The sequence below is a fragment of the Cyprinus carpio genome, chromosome B10 (assembly GCF_018340385.1).
Source record: "Cyprinus carpio isolate SPL01 chromosome B10, ASM1834038v1, whole genome shotgun sequence".
NCBI classification, from domain to species: Eukaryota; Metazoa; Chordata; class Actinopteri; order Cypriniformes; family Cyprinidae; genus Cyprinus; species Cyprinus carpio.
Genome location: NC_056606.1, coordinates 16,732,906 through 16,751,808, shown reverse-complemented (window position 1 = coordinate 16,751,808; position 18,903 = coordinate 16,732,906). Strand labels below are relative to the sequence as shown.

At 36.0% G+C, this 18,903-nt stretch overlaps 2 protein-coding genes across 3 annotated transcripts; one reads left to right on the top strand and one right to left on the bottom strand.

Annotated features, from left to right (window-relative positions):
* Positions 1-1,346: 1,346 nt before the first annotated feature.
* On the top strand, positions 1,347-5,157 carry rhbdd2 (rhomboid domain containing 2). The gene is made up of 4 exons (XM_042732914.1): positions 1,347-1,667; positions 2,606-3,010; positions 3,158-3,308; positions 4,180-5,157. Exons 1-4 carry the CDS (start codon positions 1,487-1,489, stop codon positions 4,604-4,606), a joined length of 1,164 nt encoding a protein of 387 aa, XP_042588848.1. The 5' UTR covers positions 1,347-1,486; the 3' UTR covers positions 4,607-5,157.
* pora (P450 (cytochrome) oxidoreductase a) lies at positions 4,857-18,533 on the bottom strand. Of its 2 annotated transcripts, XM_042732910.1 has the most exons (16): positions 18,394-18,533; positions 16,511-16,708; positions 12,460-12,508; positions 12,208-12,336; positions 11,939-12,088; positions 10,860-10,984; positions 10,669-10,758; positions 10,194-10,292; positions 9,841-9,957; positions 9,168-9,286; positions 8,880-9,061; positions 7,967-8,116; positions 7,619-7,886; positions 7,394-7,539; positions 6,208-6,293; positions 4,857-5,944 (listed from the first exon to the last, which is right to left on the bottom strand). In XM_042732910.1, the coding sequence occupies exons 2-16, from the start codon at positions 16,678-16,680 to the stop codon at positions 5,800-5,802; spliced, it is 2,025 nt and encodes a 674-aa protein (XP_042588844.1). In that variant the 5' UTR covers positions 16,681-16,708; positions 18,394-18,533; the 3' UTR covers positions 4,857-5,799. The 2 variants fall into 2 exon arrangements, with proteins under 2 accessions (XP_042588844.1, XP_042588845.1); XM_042732911.1 differs by lacking the exons at positions 16,511-16,708; positions 18,394-18,533 and adding an exon at positions 13,880-14,623.
* Between the last annotated feature and the right edge of the window lie 370 nt (positions 18,534-18,903).

The following is an 18,903-nucleotide window of genomic DNA, read 5'->3' as shown; positions in this document are numbered from 1 at the left end:
GCCTCTCGTCTACCTGATAAATGTGTACTCAGAACATTTAGGTTGTTTTCCATGTATGTATATTAATGAATAAAGCTGGATATGGTCCGAGCTTCTCACCTTTCTTTGTCTGAGAAGCTGCACTCATTGTCTGTGTGTGTAAAACTAAACACCTGGTAAGATTCAGGGCCGAGCCAGCCAACCCTGAGGTAGTTATGTGTTTTCTGCATATGTGTGTTGGTATCTGTCTGTGCAGGGCTCGTCTTCAGGGAGATGTGAAGATGGCACCTGAGGAGTAAGCATTCATATTGAGATCTGTCGTCACCCGGATGATCTGTTAATTATATCAACACTGATCGCTTGTCACCTAAATAATCACCAGGAGATATGTTTTGAACTAGACGTCCATGTGTGGAGATTTTTTAAGTTTATGTTTCAGCCAACCAGAATCCTTCCTACCCATGCTTTGATGTAATTTGTGACCTCTGTTAGAGTATAATAAGTGGTGTATTGAGCATGTACGCAGAATGGCCTACAAACTCATATAGAGTTACTTCTGCTGATGAAACTGCAAATTATTTTCTTTAGTAAATTTTACTTCAATTGATTGCATCTCTGACTCCTAGTCTTCATTCATCATACCTGCTTGGGTTTAACTGTAAATTCACCTACAATATGTGTTTATTTTGTAACAATAATACTGTATCTGTCAATCTCTGTCTATTGTTATTCTCTTCTTCCTATCAACTCCAAATCCTCATTTGACCCACAGGGGAGGGTACATTCCCTTTTTGCTTATTACACCGCGATAAAAAATTAATGACGATATGAACAATTAGCAAATGCCTCAGTATTAGATTTAAGTAGCAGGAAGTCCAAATGAGAGAAACAATAGGATATTACTGGCCCAATTGATTTCAAGAAGCATCAGTCATCACATTAATTTGTTTCCCATCAAACAGATTTACTGTATGTATGAGTGAGTCATATTACATTTTAGTGAATATGCAAATAACGTTTAATTTGGATCTGGTGTTCCCTAATAAGCAGAACACACAGAATAGCCTATCTCATATAGCTCATTATGTTTTCTGTTTACTGGGAGCTTCACTAAGAAGCTTACTTGCAAGCATAGGGTACTTGTTGTAAATAATTCTCATTCTGATTCTGAAAGCACTTTGTGAAGTTCAGTACAAAAAGAGGACGATTTATTTTATTTTTAAGTGACCACTGAAATAATTAGGCATATTATATTAGCGAAAATTCGCTGACAGTGACAGCGCTCTGTTTTAAGTAATATGAGGCTGAACAATTGATAAGAGTCTGCACATATCTGCGCAAAGGCTACGCATTTTTATCCCCTTGATTAACCATTCCTTTAACGCGGAAGTTGTGGTTCAAGTGCTGGGAACTGCAGTCTAAAACAAAACACGAAAGGGATCCGCTCTCCGTAAATAATTGTTCTTTAAGGGCGTCTTGTAAATGATGCACATTCTCCATCCTGAAAATGCATAGCACTTTGAAAAAGTGGAAGAAGACGTTTGCAGATTTTGCACCGGATATAGAGTTGACCTGTGGGGTAGCGATTGTGATCGTGCTGTCATGTGTTTTTAGTGTCACACCATATTACTTAGATATTCCAGAGCACTTTTTCAGTCTGGAGTCCAGTGCTGTCATCAGCGGCCATGGTAAGAGTTCTTTAAAACGTATAAGTCACAAATAACTCCCTCAGCTCCCTTTTTCCTTCTACAAGGCGCACAAATAAGTTGAACTCATTGCATTTTGTAGACTGATGTAGCCTGTGACCCACAACTACTGTCTTAATGAATGTATGTTGGGCAGGACGTGCCTTAAATACCTCAAAATTAGAGTTTTGTGGTTTGCCGTCCTTGTCTTTTACCTCTGCTGCCAGCTCTATGCTAATATACTTCTAACTTTGACAGAATTCACTTTAATACATTTAAATTTACATTTAGTCTCTTTTTGAGAAAACGGAACAACAATATTGTTGACATTTTTCAGGAATAAAAGCGCTAGAATGAGTACCACGCAACTGAAGTTTATTGGTTATTTAATTATTTCATATATGTTAGCCAATCAGAAAAACTGGAGGTTGGTCTTGGGCAGTATCGACCAATGACGTGAGTTTAGGGGTGAGAAACCTGTTTGGAAACAACAGTCAAGCAAATCCCGCCAAAAGAACTCTTTAGTTCCCGCCCACTCCTATAAAGCACATAATCAAGTCAACCTCCCTATGCTCAAAACTACATAAATATGTGTATATATATATATATATATATAAATATATATATATATATACATATTTTGCAATAAATTCAAAATGTGCTGCTTGTATACATAATCAACATCTTTAAATTAATATTTTCCTATTTATCCATAATTTTTATTTTATATAATTTACAATGCTTTGACTGTAGTACTTAAGTTGCCTACTTAGTCTTACCTTTGTCATATTTTCCAAATACGTTTTTTGCTTCAGATAAAGTTTTGTAATGTTTACTGAATTAGGTAGCGCGCCTGTGTTTCCTATATTATGTTATCATATTAAAATAAATACATATACCATATTTTTGTGTTACTTAATTTTTGTCCCTTCTCTCCACAGTCTACAAACTCTTCACCTATTTCCTCTACCACAAGAATATGATGCTTTTGTTCCTAAGTGCCGTTCTGATGGCGTTTCCCTGTAGTGGGCTGGAGCGAGGAATCGGAACGGTCAGATTCCTCTACCGGTCACTGCTGCTGTCGTCCATCTGTGGACTCCTACATGTGCTGCTGGAGTCACTGCTGTTCTCCCCGTCCAGTAGGAGCTCAGTAAATGGGCTCATCCCATTAGCCCTGTCCGTCCTGGGAATGATAACCATCAATTCTGCTATGCGGAAGGCATATATTATGGGCGTCAGTGTGCCTACTTCATCTCTCCCCTGGATTATTCTAATAATTCTAACCCTGTTCTTTCCAAACGCTTTTTTCCTTTGCAACGTCCTGGCCATCATTACAGGAATGTTACGTATCCTTAATCTAAAATGTATAGAATACTCAAGACTTTTTCATTTTATTTCATATGGCAATCCTGTATTGTAAAGCAGACAATCCTATGATGTAGTTCAATCAGTGTATAGTGTATTTTTATACTATTCCTTAACTTCACTTTTAGATGGAATGGGATGGTTTTCATTATTAGAGATGTCCGAATCTAGAGCTTCCGTCTTGGAGAAGAAGTTCCCTTTTCGCTTGCTAAAGCATATACCTGGTGTCCAGTTCATTCCTGCATCGACCGAAGAGCGCAAAAAGCCACTTGACCTCACGTGAGTGATCAGTGCCACAATTACATATGGTCACCCTTTTGTTTACTTTACGGTGTTCATATTGCAGTGTGCAGAAGGTTGTTAGAGTGCAGATTTTACAGTATCTTCCTCATTTTGAGCAGCTAGCAGTAGTAAAGTGTTTTTTATCAGTTATTGTTGGTATCTTTTAAGCTTTACGTCTTTGCTGAATGTGTGCCACAGCCGGTTTAAGTTAAAAAACCTGAGAAACATATATTTTAAGATTTTGTCAGTAGGTTCTTTATGGAGGTTATTCATTTAATTTATGCAGGTCTTTAAAACAGTCTTAAACCACCCAAAAGTGAAAACTCTGTCATATTTTGACAACGTTTTAAAGAATGTTGGTAACCAAACAGTTTTGCTTCCCGTTAACTTTAATTGTATGGTCAAAATTCTCAATGAAAGTCAATGGGAACAGAAACTGTTTGGTTCCCAACATTCTTCAGAATATCTTCTTCTATGTTGCTCAGAAGAAAGAAAGTCACCCAGTTTTGAAAAGACATGAGGGTGATTAAATGATGACACAATTTTCATTTTTAGGTGCACTGTCCCTAAAACCAAAACACATGTTTTGATTTTTCTCAGTATATTTTCTGACCTTAAAACACAGACAGTGTTTGTGTGATTCCCAGTTACGCTGAATGCATTAAGATTTAAAAACAAACAAATGCAAGCTTGTCTTATTTTAAAACCTCAGTGCTGGGCATTTTAATGCAGTTGCAGCTTTGGCACACTAGGGGGATGAATTGAGGAATCAATTCTATAAGTAGAAATCAGTGGAAAAGGCATACTAGTCAAGAAACTGATAAGAAAATAAGAGAAGAACTTATATTTATACTATTTGTAATTCCAGAAACGCTCCACCAGGGTCGTACCCTGTCCAGGCCTACGCTCCAGTAAATGCAACCAGTGGTCAAGTTATGGGAAGCCTACCCAACACAGTCGATGGTTGGCCCGTCTCACTGTATCCTCAACAGCAATACACATTTACTTCACCTTACGCTAAAGTCAGCATTGGTCACGATCATGGACATGGACACGGTCATGGTCACAGCCATGGACATCATCATGGGCACAGCCATCACACCGGCAGCCCGTGGATGCCGATGTCCCCATATGCTCAGCATCAGTTCAGGCCTCCAGTCAACATGACAGGTCAACCCTTTACTAAACTGCCTCAGCCAGGAGTGCCATTCACACCTCCGATCTCACAGCCAGAGACTGGAGTGCCTTCGTTTCCCACAACTCCCCCTGGAGCCCCTGTGTCATTGTCATCCTAGAGACTTAACAGTTTTTTGTTTGGTCGTTCTTCTGTTCCTCATATCTTGTTCCTAGAATTCAAATGGCTCCAGATGTGCAGTGATGTTTAACTTGTTTTTAATATTATACAGTTGGAGTTTTGCTAAAGAATATTTTGTACCTTAAATTAAAAACTGAATTGAGTAAAATGCTTCTATCATGTTTTAATCAATTTTAAATACTACAGTATTTTTTAAGCATGTCCATACAAACACATTTTGAGGCCAGACAGTGTTTGTGCATATTCTTTAATTGTCAAACATTGCATGACTGAGATCACAATTTTGCACAAAACATTTGACATCACAATGACATTTCTCTTCCTAAGCAGTATTAATGCATTAAGTTTTAAAATTACACCAATGCAAGCTTGTCTCATTTTAAAATCAGCGTGCTGGGCTATGCAGTTGGTTCACTTAAAAGCATAAGAAAATAAGAGAAGAACTTACTTTTCTTTTCATAAATGCACCTTTTTAAATGTTAGGAAAATACATATTTCTGTGACTATTAACACCTGACCACTTGCTAAAACAGAATGTAACACTTCACTCAAAGATGGGAGTCATGTTAAATGCATAATTGCTCATTCACTGCTACTTAACATTGAATTTGTGAACTAATGCATAAAAAGAGTGGCAGAATATCTTGAAACAACAGGAAATAAGACTGAACAAACATCACATGATCCAAAAAAAAACAACCAAAAAAAAAAACACAACTGACCTAAATTGTTAATTTCCTGTAACACATATCACAAAAACAAACTCTAAAGTTTTACAGTACGTCACAAAGTGATACTTGCAGTATTTTCACATAGAGATAAAACGAGTATGACAACATTTATATATGAATATTCTTTATAAGGCCTCGTTCAAAAAAAAAAAAAAAAAAAAGCATTTTGTACCCTTGACCTACATTTGCGTATACATGAACATCCAATGCTGCTTAGGGTTCAAATGCAGTCAAATCAGTTTCCTGTTGCAGTACACTGAATATCCTAAACGCATCTGAAGGAAGAATGTTAAACCATGCTTTTGTGTGATGCTGGATTGCAGTATCTTTCATCAAAATTCTATTATATAACCAATCAGTCCAGGCAAATTCTATGTTTTAGCTCTAGCTTTTGGAAAAATGATGGCTTTGAGGTAAAGTGGCAAACATTGGTTTATCAAGCTTAGCTCCAAACGTCCTGCGAGTACCGGCCCTTGGTCATCAGCTTCTTGAAATAGTCCACAGCTTGAGTGTGCGTCAGGCCGCCCACCTCCTCTGCAATCTCATAGAAGGCCGTGTGCACGTCCCGAGCCATGTTACGTGCATCTCTGCAAGGACACATATTCTCATTACATACGCAAGCAAATATGCTGCTGGAAAGAGATGCTGTGGTCTTTAAAGATACAATATGATACTGATGAATGGCAGTATTGACCACTTTATGCTAGAAAAATCATATAATTATATGGAAGCACTATAATTATTTCAAGCTGTTTATTGTTCCACTGAAATCCTGCCAGTTAACTACTAGTGTGGATTTAGTTCATAAGAATGTTATTCATCTGTGGTAGAAGCAACTTCTGGTTCTTACCCACAAACGTAGATATGGGCATTATTTGAATGAATGAGCTTCCACAACTGCTCCTTGTTTTTCTTCAGAAGATGTTGCACATAGATCTGTAAAAACAAGTCCACAGAATTACTCTTCAGTTCCAAACTAAAAATGGAAATCTTTAATCGGGAAAACACTCTTTCACGTAACCCTGAAATCAATGTAATGAAGACCAGTCATAGTGATCATTTACAGGGTTGCCAGGTTTTCGCAACAAAACCCACCCAATTGCTACTCAAAACTAGCCCAAAACTAGCACAATCGCGTTTTGACAGGGATTCCCCGGTAAAAAAATAAAAATCGCATTCCGGGGGCTAAATATCACATTATTGGGGTCGCTTCAACCCACGGACATGAAAAGCAACAGTGTTAGAGTAGCCCAATTCTGCGGGAAAAACGGCAGACTTGGCAACACTGGTTGTTTAGGAAAAAATAAAAAAAATAATCAAATAATATGTAGTGCATCTTTAAATATGGATGCAAATAAATATATTTATGTTTCTTGTTTTCCAATACAGTACAAGTTTTGAAAAAAAAGGCTGCATTTATTTACAGCTAAACATTTTATATTGTGATTATTATAATTTAAAATAACAGTTTTCTATTTTAATATATTTTAAAAAGTAATTTATTCCTGTGATGCAAAGCTGAATTTTCAGCAGCCATTATTCCTGTCTTCAGTGTCACATGATCCTTCAGAAATCATTAATATCATTGTAAAATAAATCTGTTTTTCAATATTCTTTGATGAATATAGTTCAAAAGATCAGCATTTATTTTAAATAGAAATCTTATGGAATATCATAAATGTCTTTTGTTCAATTTAATCCATCCTAGCAAAATAAAAGTTTTATATAAAAGTACATGTGACCAATATTGGAAATGTAAAAAAGTATTTAAAAATGTGTAATTCCTATTTTTAATTTGTATTAGTTTTGCCACACACTTCAAGTCTTTCAATCTTTTTAAAACACTAATAATTTAACACTGTTAACCATAACATTTAGCAAATCTAAAAATGAAAATCCATTATACAATACAAACAAACTATTTTATAGATATTTTTTAGCCAGTATAGTATAAAACTTTAATATCATTAATGGCGGCCATAACATGAAAATAATTTAGTTACTGGCCAGAATCTGAATTTCAGTGCATCACTCACCTTGTGCTCCTGGTCTCTGGAAAAGGCAACGTTAAGTTGTGTCAGCACGCCTGCCCTCTCAAACTCCTCCAGTTCCTGCTGATACAGGAAGTCCTCGTTCTTATGGCGACAACCAAAGTACAGTATCGTCTCACCAACTTCCTTCCCTGCAACAGAGAGCAAAAACTGAGTGAGAGACCTATGCTATATTATTATATATTTTGTCAAAGCAAGTTCAAGCTTCACCTTGTTCCTTCTGCCATGCTCTCTCTTGGATGAAGCCCATGAAGGGGGCGATGCCAGTACCAGGCCCGATCATGATTATAGGGTTACTGGGTTTGAATGGCAGGCGGAATTGGGATCTCCTAACATACATGGGAACGGTGTGCTTATGGCCATTATCGGTCACTTCTTTGTTCTTAAGCCAGTTGGTGGCCACACCCTTGAAGACTCTTTCTGTCTTGGTGGTGTACTCTATCACCACAGCACAAATGTGGATAGAGGTTGGATAGACCTGTAATGAGGGTTAACAAAGCTTGTGTCAACCTCAAAGTTTTTAATTCACGGTATAATATTGAAAACTGCAGCTTTTACCTTGCTGGAAGAGGCAATGGAATAGTATCGAGCCTGAAGTCGAGGAAGGAGCTCACACAGGTGGTCTATAGGAGGATTCAGGGAAGGTAGATCCTCTAGAATAGCTAGTATGTTCCTCTCAGAATCCAAAACCCAGCTGTGATACAAAGCCTTTAAAGGACCAATCAGATGGTGAATAAAAATGTTCAAGTTTTGCTATAGACTACTATTACATCAGGATGGAAGCCCGTCCCGTTTCTGCCACTGAATAAAAAAAAATTAAATTGCAACTTTTAATTCCTCAAAATAATCAAAGTCAGAATTGTGGGATTTAAATTCACAGTCGCAACTGTTTTTTTTTCAGACCTAAATGATATAAACTCACAATTGCGAGAAATAAACTGATTTCTTTTTTTGCAATTGCGAGTTTACCTTACAATTCTGACTTTTTTCTCACAATTGCGAGTTTACATTTCGCAATTTCCTCAGAATTGTGATAAACTTGCGATTCTGGTTTTTTTTTTCTTTTGCAATTGCGAGTTTACCTAACAATTCAGACTAGCAATTCTGACTTTTTTCTCACAATTGCGAGTTTACATTTCGCAATTCTGAATTTTTTCCTCAGAATTATGAGATGTAAACTCGCAATTGCATATCATAAAGTCAGAATTGAGAAATAAATTTGTTAATATCTTGCGATTCTGACATTATTTCTGAGAACTGCAACTTTATTTCAGAATTGCACGTTTAAATTCAGTTTTTTCCTGTAATTGCATGTTTATATCACGCAATACTGAGTAAAAAAATTAAGAATTGCAATTGCGAGAAAAAAGGTCAGAATTGTTATATAAAATGTTGCAATTGCCTTGTTAAATTTTTTATTCAGTAGCAGAAACGGGCTTCCATACTTTAGTGATTATGACGTGATCCTAACCTTTCCTTCAGGTGAAGCAGATGCCATCTTGCGCATGTTTTCTTGCTCTTGCGGATCAGAGGCGTACTGCGCTAGCTCAAACAGCACATTTGTGCGAGGAGTGTTGTTGATGTCAAGGTAATGAGTCAGTGCCGTACGGTAGGTGGTTGGACAGGGGAACGGGTGCTTTTTATTGGATTCCTCTACAGAATTGAAACATTATAAGCAATCATAGCATGTTCCAATACACATAAAAACATATTCTAACTTTTTAATTATATAATATGAATTTCAGATATTAGTACATACCATCAAGGTTTTTGAGAGAGATTACAGTATCAAGATCTACTCCAAGTCTCTCTCCTATTCTGTTGACCACCGCTGCATCATTTGTGGGGTAAACAGCAACATGATCTCCAGAATCATATCTGCCAAGTTTGGTAATCAACTGATTTATATGTGGACATTAAAAAAAACACTCTGGACACTGCATGAATATATACTCAATAGTGAAGATATTATGCACAGTATGCATGCAAACTTATTTTATATGTTATACGAATAACAGTACTGCTATTTGTATTAGTGATACTTCAAACCATTTTAGTTGTTCAATTCAATGCTGTAATATGAAGAATAATTATTTAATAACTGTGGAATCACCTCAGATTGTTGAATCAACATCACATCATCATATGAACACAATTATAAGAGCCTGAATCTCATTAAAACCCTCAAGAACATGGGTTGTATTACAAACCTTTAAAAAGGGGGGAAAAAGAGGAAATAATATTTAATATAGAAATCTAAAATTATTTTTCTATAATAAAATTGTATATGTATTATTTATGTAAAACAATAACAACAGGCTTAATTTTCTTCCTACAAATGACCTTTTTTCCCCTTTCTGTTTTTAGGGTGAAACGTGACCTGGAAATGTTTTCATGAGATTCACCCAACAAGTCATTATTATTATGCATACCTGATTTTAGAGTCTGTGATATCTAACTCGATATGCATCAGGTGCCGATTTCCTCCTTCGTTCAGTTTACGATTACCGGTCACAGTTGCAAGGAAAGGATTCTTAGAATCAAACGGTCTGCACAAATCAAATGAATAACAATGCAATCAGATAAAATGTTTTAGTGTAACATTTCAGTATATCATTTAAAACATGAGACTCTAATCCTAAAAAAAAGTTGTTCACAAAACCACAATTAAAAAACTTTACACAAACTTAAGGTAAATTTATAGATTTCTAAACAACTAAAGCATAAAATGTATTCCCAGATCAAGAGTGATCTTTTAAAATGCCGATCGGTGTCATGAACTCACGGTTTCTGTGTCTGAAAGCTTTTGAGCCGCCCCATCTCTCCGGTGTACACTTCATTCATATTGATGTCATTATGAACCACCAGTTCAAACTGCCGAATGCTGAAAGAACACAAAAAGGATTGGAGATCTCATCCTAGCCTGTATTTAAAGCATTCAAAACACCTATGATGTTTAATAAGATGCAAAAACCTATTCAAAGCAGGACAGGGGAGGTTTTTGTTATGGAAGAACATGATAAATGGATTTGCTTCCTCTAATATGGAGATGAGACACTGCATGTGTTGTGTTGCCACAAAATACCCATCAAATAAACATCACGTTTGAACTAGACAATCTCACACAGCTGGTCTGGCTCTTTTAAATTCTACTATTTGATGCCTACCAATACTGTATTGCAGACTGTTTTTAAATTAAAAGCTGTGATTCAATTACAAAACAAGCACATGGAAAATTAAAAAAGAAAAGAAAATCATACCTGCTGTCTTCTCCCGTGGCCTCCACGCCAAAGAACTCACATACTGCAGGCCAAAACTGTTCCTTCCAAGAAATAAAATCCTCTTCCAAGCTATAAAAGATTTAAGATTAAATAATTAGGACAGGCAGACAAAAGAAGACAACATGCACATGTTTATCTATTGTATCGGTTTCAATCTTTTATTCACTCACTTGCTGTCGTCATCCCCGAGGCCCAGGTCAAAGACCCTATTTCCCCCCAGTTCAGCAAGCCTCTTGTCTGTATACTTGCCTGTGGCATTGAAGTGCTCATATGTTTTATTTCCTAAACCAAACACCTATGAAAAATTAGCAAAAAAAATAAAAATCATTCAATCTCTGCAAGGTGTAAAAAAGACAGAATTGAGACACTTTCAATAAACACATACAATACTCTAAAGGCTTAATGTCAACTAAAAACATTTAAACTGTCTTGTATTTTTTTTAATGTGAGTTCAATCTACTAGAAGTTTTACTTAATCATTCAAAACTTCCTCTCTAGTTCAAAAAGATCAAATTGAGATACGAGTCACCAAATGGAAATGGAAACTAAACCTAAATTATGACTTCTGGATAACAAAAAACTTCATATATATTTATGATTAAAACTGACTTCAATGCATTGGACTAAAATTCAACAGAATAATGAAACTGTCTGCAAGGTTCTTCTTTGCTCCTTTTAACCTCCTCTAGCCTATCCCACAGTCATCTAACGCTGTAGACGCACTGCAGTGATGTTTCAACTTTCCAACCACATGTTTTACCACACTGTCCCACCACATCCACATAAAAGAATCTGAGAACTCCAGACTGAAACCACAAGGCTTTCATCCAGAATGCAGGTCCAACTTAAGTGGCATCAGGACACCCATGTCTCCAGAATAAAAGAAACAGAAGATCCAGTGATCCAGTTCCATCTGAAAGAGTCCCGCTAAGAGAGAAGTTCCGCTGGGATGGAGCTCTAGCTTTGTTTGGCTAGGCCAGATGTTTCCATTTGGTGAGAGAGAACTGATGAGGAGTCCATGGGCCCCTTAACTACGGGACAGCCTCGGGCTCAGGCTTGTTAAGAACTTCACCGACTGCCCAGGAAATAGGTACCACTCCATAAAAAGGCCTGGAATTATGGAGGGTGGAAGGTTGCAAGGTTGTCTCATGCAATCTCTTGATCCCAGTTTACTCACCATAGACATGAATCACAAAAAGAAAGAAATTAGCCTTCAATGCAACTTTGCTAATGTTGGAGTATTACTCACAGCAAAATTGACTCCCGCTAGATCATCATCAGTCCCTTGCATCCAATCGTAGAACTCCTGAGCGTTGTCTGTGGGGTCTCCCTCTCCATAGGTTGCCATGCAGAACACAGCCATGGAATTAGGAATCTCTTTCAGTCTGGACAGCTCGGACTGCGAATGGGAGATTATAATGACAAAAATCAAAAGAGTTGAAAAGTACTCAGTTCTGATCTTGACTCATTGATTTTTAATAGTGCGCATTAAACAGGAAGAAATAATGGTGAAAGTACCATGTCATACTCCTCTGGGTCAGTGGGCATGCCTTTCATGCCGTAGCGTTGGGCATCTTTTGCCAGCCTGTTAGCAAATTCCTCAGCAGTCCCTGTTTGGGATCCATAAAACACCACAACGTTTCGGTTCTAGAATAGGAAGATACAGAAATCAAACATAATGGAACACTTTTTTTTTCCATTGTTCAAGGTGGTGGAATTTTTGGCAATTATTTCAACTTTTTAGAACTTTAATGTTCCTGAAAATCTCACCGTTTTCTTCATTTTCTCAATAAAGCTGGTCTCACGTATTTGTTGTGTTCTATGAAGAGAAAAAGAGGAAAATAGATAAAAGAAGAAACACACATGTGAAAAGGCTGAAAAGCATGCCAGACCAATTCTTTTGGTAATGAATAGGGGATTGAGCCATTCATTTCTCAGCCTTTTCCACACAGGAGAACTTCCTGAAGTTCACACCCCTCTGAGAGCAGCGCAGCAATAGAACACGTCTGCTTTCAGTCATTGTTCAACTAATGAAAACCACAAACTTTCATGTTAATTCAGCAATGAAGAACAGAAGGTAGTCCACAAAGCACAAAAACCTTACTTGAACATAGTAAGTTTGATACAATAATCTTATGTTTTCAACTCCTATTAAAATGCTCTTTAAAATGTAAACAAAAAAATAAAAAGTAAGTTTTCCAAAATTTCTAAATAAACTTTCTACAAATAAATCAACAAAAAAATCTATCTATCTATATATCCATCTATCTATATATCTGTTTTTAAGAATATTGTTTAATAGTTTGGAGTCACACAGAAATGAATACATTTACTCAGCAAACACTTTAAATGTATCAGATAAAACAGTAAAGACAAGATTGTTTTTTTTTCTACCTTCTATTCATAAAAAAAAAAAAATCCTTATAAAACATTATCATGGTTTCCATAAAAATATTAAGCAGCACAAGTGCTGTTTTTTACATTGATAAAAATAAAAAAATGTTTGTTGAGCAGCAAATCAGCATATAAGAATGATTTCTGAAGGATCATTTGACACTAAAGACTGAAGTAATGATACTGAAAATTCAGCTTTGCCATCACAGGAATAAGCTTCATTTAAAATATATTATTTTGTTTTTGTAATGTAATTTTTCACAATATTTTTTGTCAAATTAATGCAGGCCTGGTGAGCAAAAGAGAGTTCTATCAAAAACATTTAAAATGATCTTCCAGACACCAAACTTTTGAACAATATTGTAGCCTGTAGATTCATTTAGGACACCTAACTTTTTACTTTTAAGAGTTCAGTTTTAGGGTATATAATGTATAATCAAACTATCAAATTACTAACCACAACCATCATTGCACTGGCAAGACATCACCGTCCAAAACAAAGAATTCCTCCCTTACATACTTGTTTATAACTCCAAATGAAAGAAACAAATTAGCCGCTTCTCATGGAGAATTCTTGCAGCACTCCAAAAGACATTCCACAAAATAATCATACATTTGTGCAAATGGAAATTAGAAACCTCAGTTTGCTTTTGAACGCCACTTATAAAAACACTGTTAAAAGACTAGAAGCAATCTCTTCCAGCAAAAGTAATTAGACAAAAGTCATAAATAGCACCTGAAATATCTATCACAACAGAAGGAACATCGCATAAACATCCTTCTGTCCCAGACTAACCTCTCTGCAGCAGCCAGTCTGTCCTGAGGCAAAGAAAACATGCATCCCATGACTGGGGAAAAGACCCTCAGCATACAGAGCACTTTCGTCTCTTAGAGGTTCGGATCAAGCCCTCAGAAAGCCTGAGAAATCCTTTGGCTTGTGTAAAAGTTCATTAGGAGGCTCTGTAGAAAACACATCTCTCTTCAGCGCTGGAAAAGGGGGTGTGAGGCAGGCGAGGACCTCAGACGGGCTCTCTGTCTCTCTCTCTCCTGCCATCTGGCCAGAGCACAGTGGTTGCAAAGCAACAGGAATATACAACATTTCCCATGGATCTCTGCAGCGCAACACTGTTACTAAACCCCCAATCTTAAATGCACACACACACATAGACATGCATAAAAACTTGAATGCTCCTGCCAACACAAACACAAGGAGTCCATTGCCTCACTTTCCCAGCCAAAAGATCACTAAACAAAAGGCAATCTAAATTTCTGGATTTAATTCCATTTTTAACACACACCACATAAGAAATGCATTTGATTAAAACAACTAAAGAAGAAAGTGTTCTTCAAGACTTTGGCAGGATGACTTGGACTGGCTGCAATCCTTCAATGTGAGTAATGTGAACCAGGAAGTGGAGAGAATTGAAAGAGGTTATCCTTTCCTGCTCACTAAAAATGTCTTCCTGATACTATAGTTCTCTACTTGTACAAGATTTCCTCCTTTATTCTTTTCTGTTCTTTATGTATTGCTTTTTTAGAAAACACAATCAATAAATAGTGAAAAGTGATATATGTTGGAAGGAAAAGCTGTGCACACTATTGTCCAAAATGTACTTTTTTAATGTTTCTGAAAGTCTGTTATGTTCACCAAAAATACAGTAAAATATAAGTACAGTTTAAAAATAAGTGTTTTCTCTGTCATTCTATTTTAACATTTATTCCTGTGATGCAAAGCTGAATTTTCAGCAGAGTGTCATGTGACGTGAAATCTGAAATCAATCAAATATGCTGATTTGGTGCTCAACATTTCTTATTATTCTCAATGTTTTAGTACTTAATAATCTAGTGAAAACCATGATACATTGATTTCATGATACTTTGCTAAAAAAAAAAGTTCAAAAGAATTATAATTATATGTCTTTACTATCACTTTTTATTGAATGCATTCTTGCTTAATAAAAATATTAATTTCTTTCTTTTTTTTTAAAAAAAAACAAAACATTTTTGAACAGTACCTTGATGCTAAGTCATCAGGCCTTTCATTGTTTTCAAGGGTGAATAGGTCACACGTTTAACAGCACTACAACTGACTAGCAAGGATTACGAGGAACATTCAGGAAGAATAACATCCTGTGACTCACAATGAACAAACAATGCTAATTTTCAAGCTCATATGTGACCGTGGACCACAAAACCAGTCATAAGGGTCCATTTATTTAAATTGAGATATATACATCATCTGAAAGCTGAATAAATAAGCTTTCCATTGATGTATGTATTATTATGATAGAAAAATATTTGCCCAAAATACATCTAATTGAAAATCTGGAATCTGAGGGAGCAAAAAAATCTACATTTTGAGAAAATTGCCTTTAAAGTTGTCAAAATGAAGTCCTTAGCAATGCATATTATTACTAATCAAAAATTAAGTTTTTATATATTAACGGTATTGATCTTTACTTAATATCCTAATGAATGTACTGAATGAGCACTGTGCTATGTCCGAACTGATTGCACTGTATTTGATGTATAATCATCTTTTGTTCTTAACTGTTTTAATTCATTTTAAATACATTTTTTAATAATTTTGAAAGTTTTTTAATTCCTTGTTTTTATTGATGTGATTATTTTTTATGATTATTTTACTTCCTTTTATGTAAAGCACTTTGAATTACCATCTTGTATGAAATGTGCTATTCAAATAAACTTGCCTTGCCTTGTCTAATGATTTTTGGTATAAAAGAAAAATCTATAATTTTGACCCATACAATGTATTGTTGGCTATTGCCTACAGATATACCCGTGCTACTTAAGACTGGTTTTGTGGTCCAGGCTCACATATAATCCTTCTGTTTATTACACAGCTCAGTTTAATGTTTGATATCATTACCTGAGCCACTGACTGTTGAGCATTGTGAAAACCGAACAGGAAATTCACTTTTTTTATATACATGGCATGTATGAAAATTCGTGAACAAAGAAGTAGCTGTTGGCATTCACAATGACACATGACCACTGTGTATATGAACAGTCTCTCAGCTGCTACAGACCATAAAGCTGAGACAGAATGTAATGCATGCACATTCTCTCAATCCCATGATGTCAACACTTTGCAATGTTGGCACCCATGACCAACCGAACCACAAAGTGCTTTAGGAACGAGCTATGGTGCAGAAACGATGCTTTGTTCGAACAAGGCCAAAGGTCTATGGGGAGAAAAACTATAAGCAGGCCATCCAACAAAAATATTATTGCAAATTTGAGCCCCATAACACAGGTTCTGCCAAGAGCTGTAATGCATAAGCTAATTTTGTAACTAGCAAAGCTCTGATCAACATTTTAGTCATGCAGAAAAATTTGTGTGGGTGTAATATTTCCCTCTTGAGGACAAATGAAGGGGGAAGGGGATTTAAAATCAGGCACTTACACTGGAGTGAATGGCTTCATCTCTGGAACAGGCTCTGGTTTTTTTCGGAAGAAGAACCAGTAGATAAGCAGTCCTGCGATTAGAGAGAAGAGGAAGATGTCCAGAGAGCCGAGGAGAGGCTCCGGAGTCTGCTCCTCATCAGAGAGCATCTGGGATTCACTGTCCTCCATTTTCACAGAATTCAGAAAAGAGATATGTCTGCGAAAACAGATTGTTTTCATCACTTAGTATTAGTCTACAATTGATTGAAGTGACTCTTAAATAAGCATACATACATATGCAGTAAATTACACAGTCACACAGATATATAATTTGTATTTATATAATTTATTAATCATTTATAAAATGTAAAAAAAATAAAAAAATTGTATAGATAGACAGTATAGATAGATAGCATGCAAAACTTTGAGAACCCCTTGCAGAATCTGTGAAAATGTGAATAATTTTAACAAAAATAAGAGAGGTCATACAAAATGCATGTTATTTTATTTATTTAGTACTGTCCTCAGTAAGATACTTTACTTAAAAGATGTTTACATTTAGACAAAAAAAATAGCTGAAATTATTAAAATAACCCCATTCAAAAGTTTGTGAATCCTTGGTTCTTAATACTGCGTGTGGTTACCTGGATGATCCACGATCATGTTTTGTGATGGTTGCTCACGAGTACCTTGTTTGTTCTGAACAGTTAAACTGAGCACTTTTCTTCAGAAAAATCCTCCATGTCCTGCAGAATCTTCAGTTTTCCAGCTTCTTTTGCATATTTTAAAATGCTTTAAAATGTATTAAGGCTCTTAATACAGCGTGTTTCCTTCTGGTGCATCAGTGAATGTTTGAACCTTTTTTAATAGTTGTATTTGAGTCCCTCAGTTGTCCTTGATGAGAAAAGATGGATCTCAGAATCATACAGTAACTGCTGGAAAGGGTTCAAATATGCAAAGATGCTGGAAAACTGAAGAATCTGCAGGACATGGAGGATTTTTCTGAAGAACAGTGCTCAGTTTAACTGTTCAGAACAAACAAGGAACTCATGAACAACCATCGCAAAACAAAAACACAAAACAGTCTTGGATCATCCAGGTAACAACACACAGTATTAGCAACCAAGGGTTCCCAAACTTTTGAATGGGGTTATTTTAATAATTTCAGCTATTTTTATTTTTTTGTCTAAATGTTAACATCTTTTATGTAAAATATCTTACTCAGGACAGTACTACATAAATAAAACAACATGCATTTTGTATGTCCTCTCTTATTTTCGTTAAAATTATTCACATTTCCACAGATTCTGCGAGGGGTTCTTTCGAACGCTCCTGTATATCTTACGTCGAAAGTAAGTTGACAAACAATAGCATTTGTGACTTTGTCACGTTGTGCCCTCTTTTGAAAGCTCGATGTAATTACATAATGATGACCAATTACAAAATACCTTTTCCTTTGAAAGACTTTCGTCAATTTCTAATTAATGTAATTTTTCGCCACCTTGGTTCCTTACAAAGAAACTTTTATCGCTCAATAACAGCCACGACGTGTTACAAAATAGCCCTCATGTTTTAAAAAAGCAGAAGTACTGTAATACTGACATGTTTTTGGACATTTAACATGTCTCTGTTTAAATATTTTGACGTCCATTGTACATGAGTATGTCAATCATTCAGTATCACGTAGCAAAGTCACACTGTGGTACGTTATCATATGATACTATCACTGTACTATGCTACCATCGCCGTAGTACTTTCTGTAAGGGCAGACATACGCGTATATAAATCAAAATGTTCACTTTTTGTTTATGACTTCACAAAAGGATTGAAATGAAACTATTAGTAATAGATATTAATATAATTCAACAGTTACACAGCAGAACACACACTTAAAACACATACCTCCGGTTAGCTGGAGCGAGGGGCACAGCACGAGCTTACGTCACATAGCGACACGCCGGGTTGCCAGCGCAAGTTCGAATATCCCTCGCGTATTGTATGACCGTAGTTATTCTGAGTTATTTGTCAATTATAAATGCTAAGAGAGTTGTCAAATGAGACAAGAGAATTTAAAAAATAAAAACCTTTTATGCTCAAGGTTATTCCTTTCCTGGAATTTTTGGTTTAAAATGCTTGTTAAAAAGTTGTTTAGATGTCTTTTTTACAGTAGTAAAAAACCTGGGACCTAACGTTCTTCTGAAGGGATATTTCTATTTCCTGTTTCTGTTTGACAGGGCTTCCTCAATCAATTCTTGAAAATATCGAAAAATTCATTCAGATTTTCCTAGCATATGGCTTACTGCACATGCTTCTCACTCACATGAAGGTGACTATGACTATGACAGTAAAGTCATGCGGTGACATTGCAAATATAGCAAATGATTTCCATAACTGTCTTTGAGATCATTAACT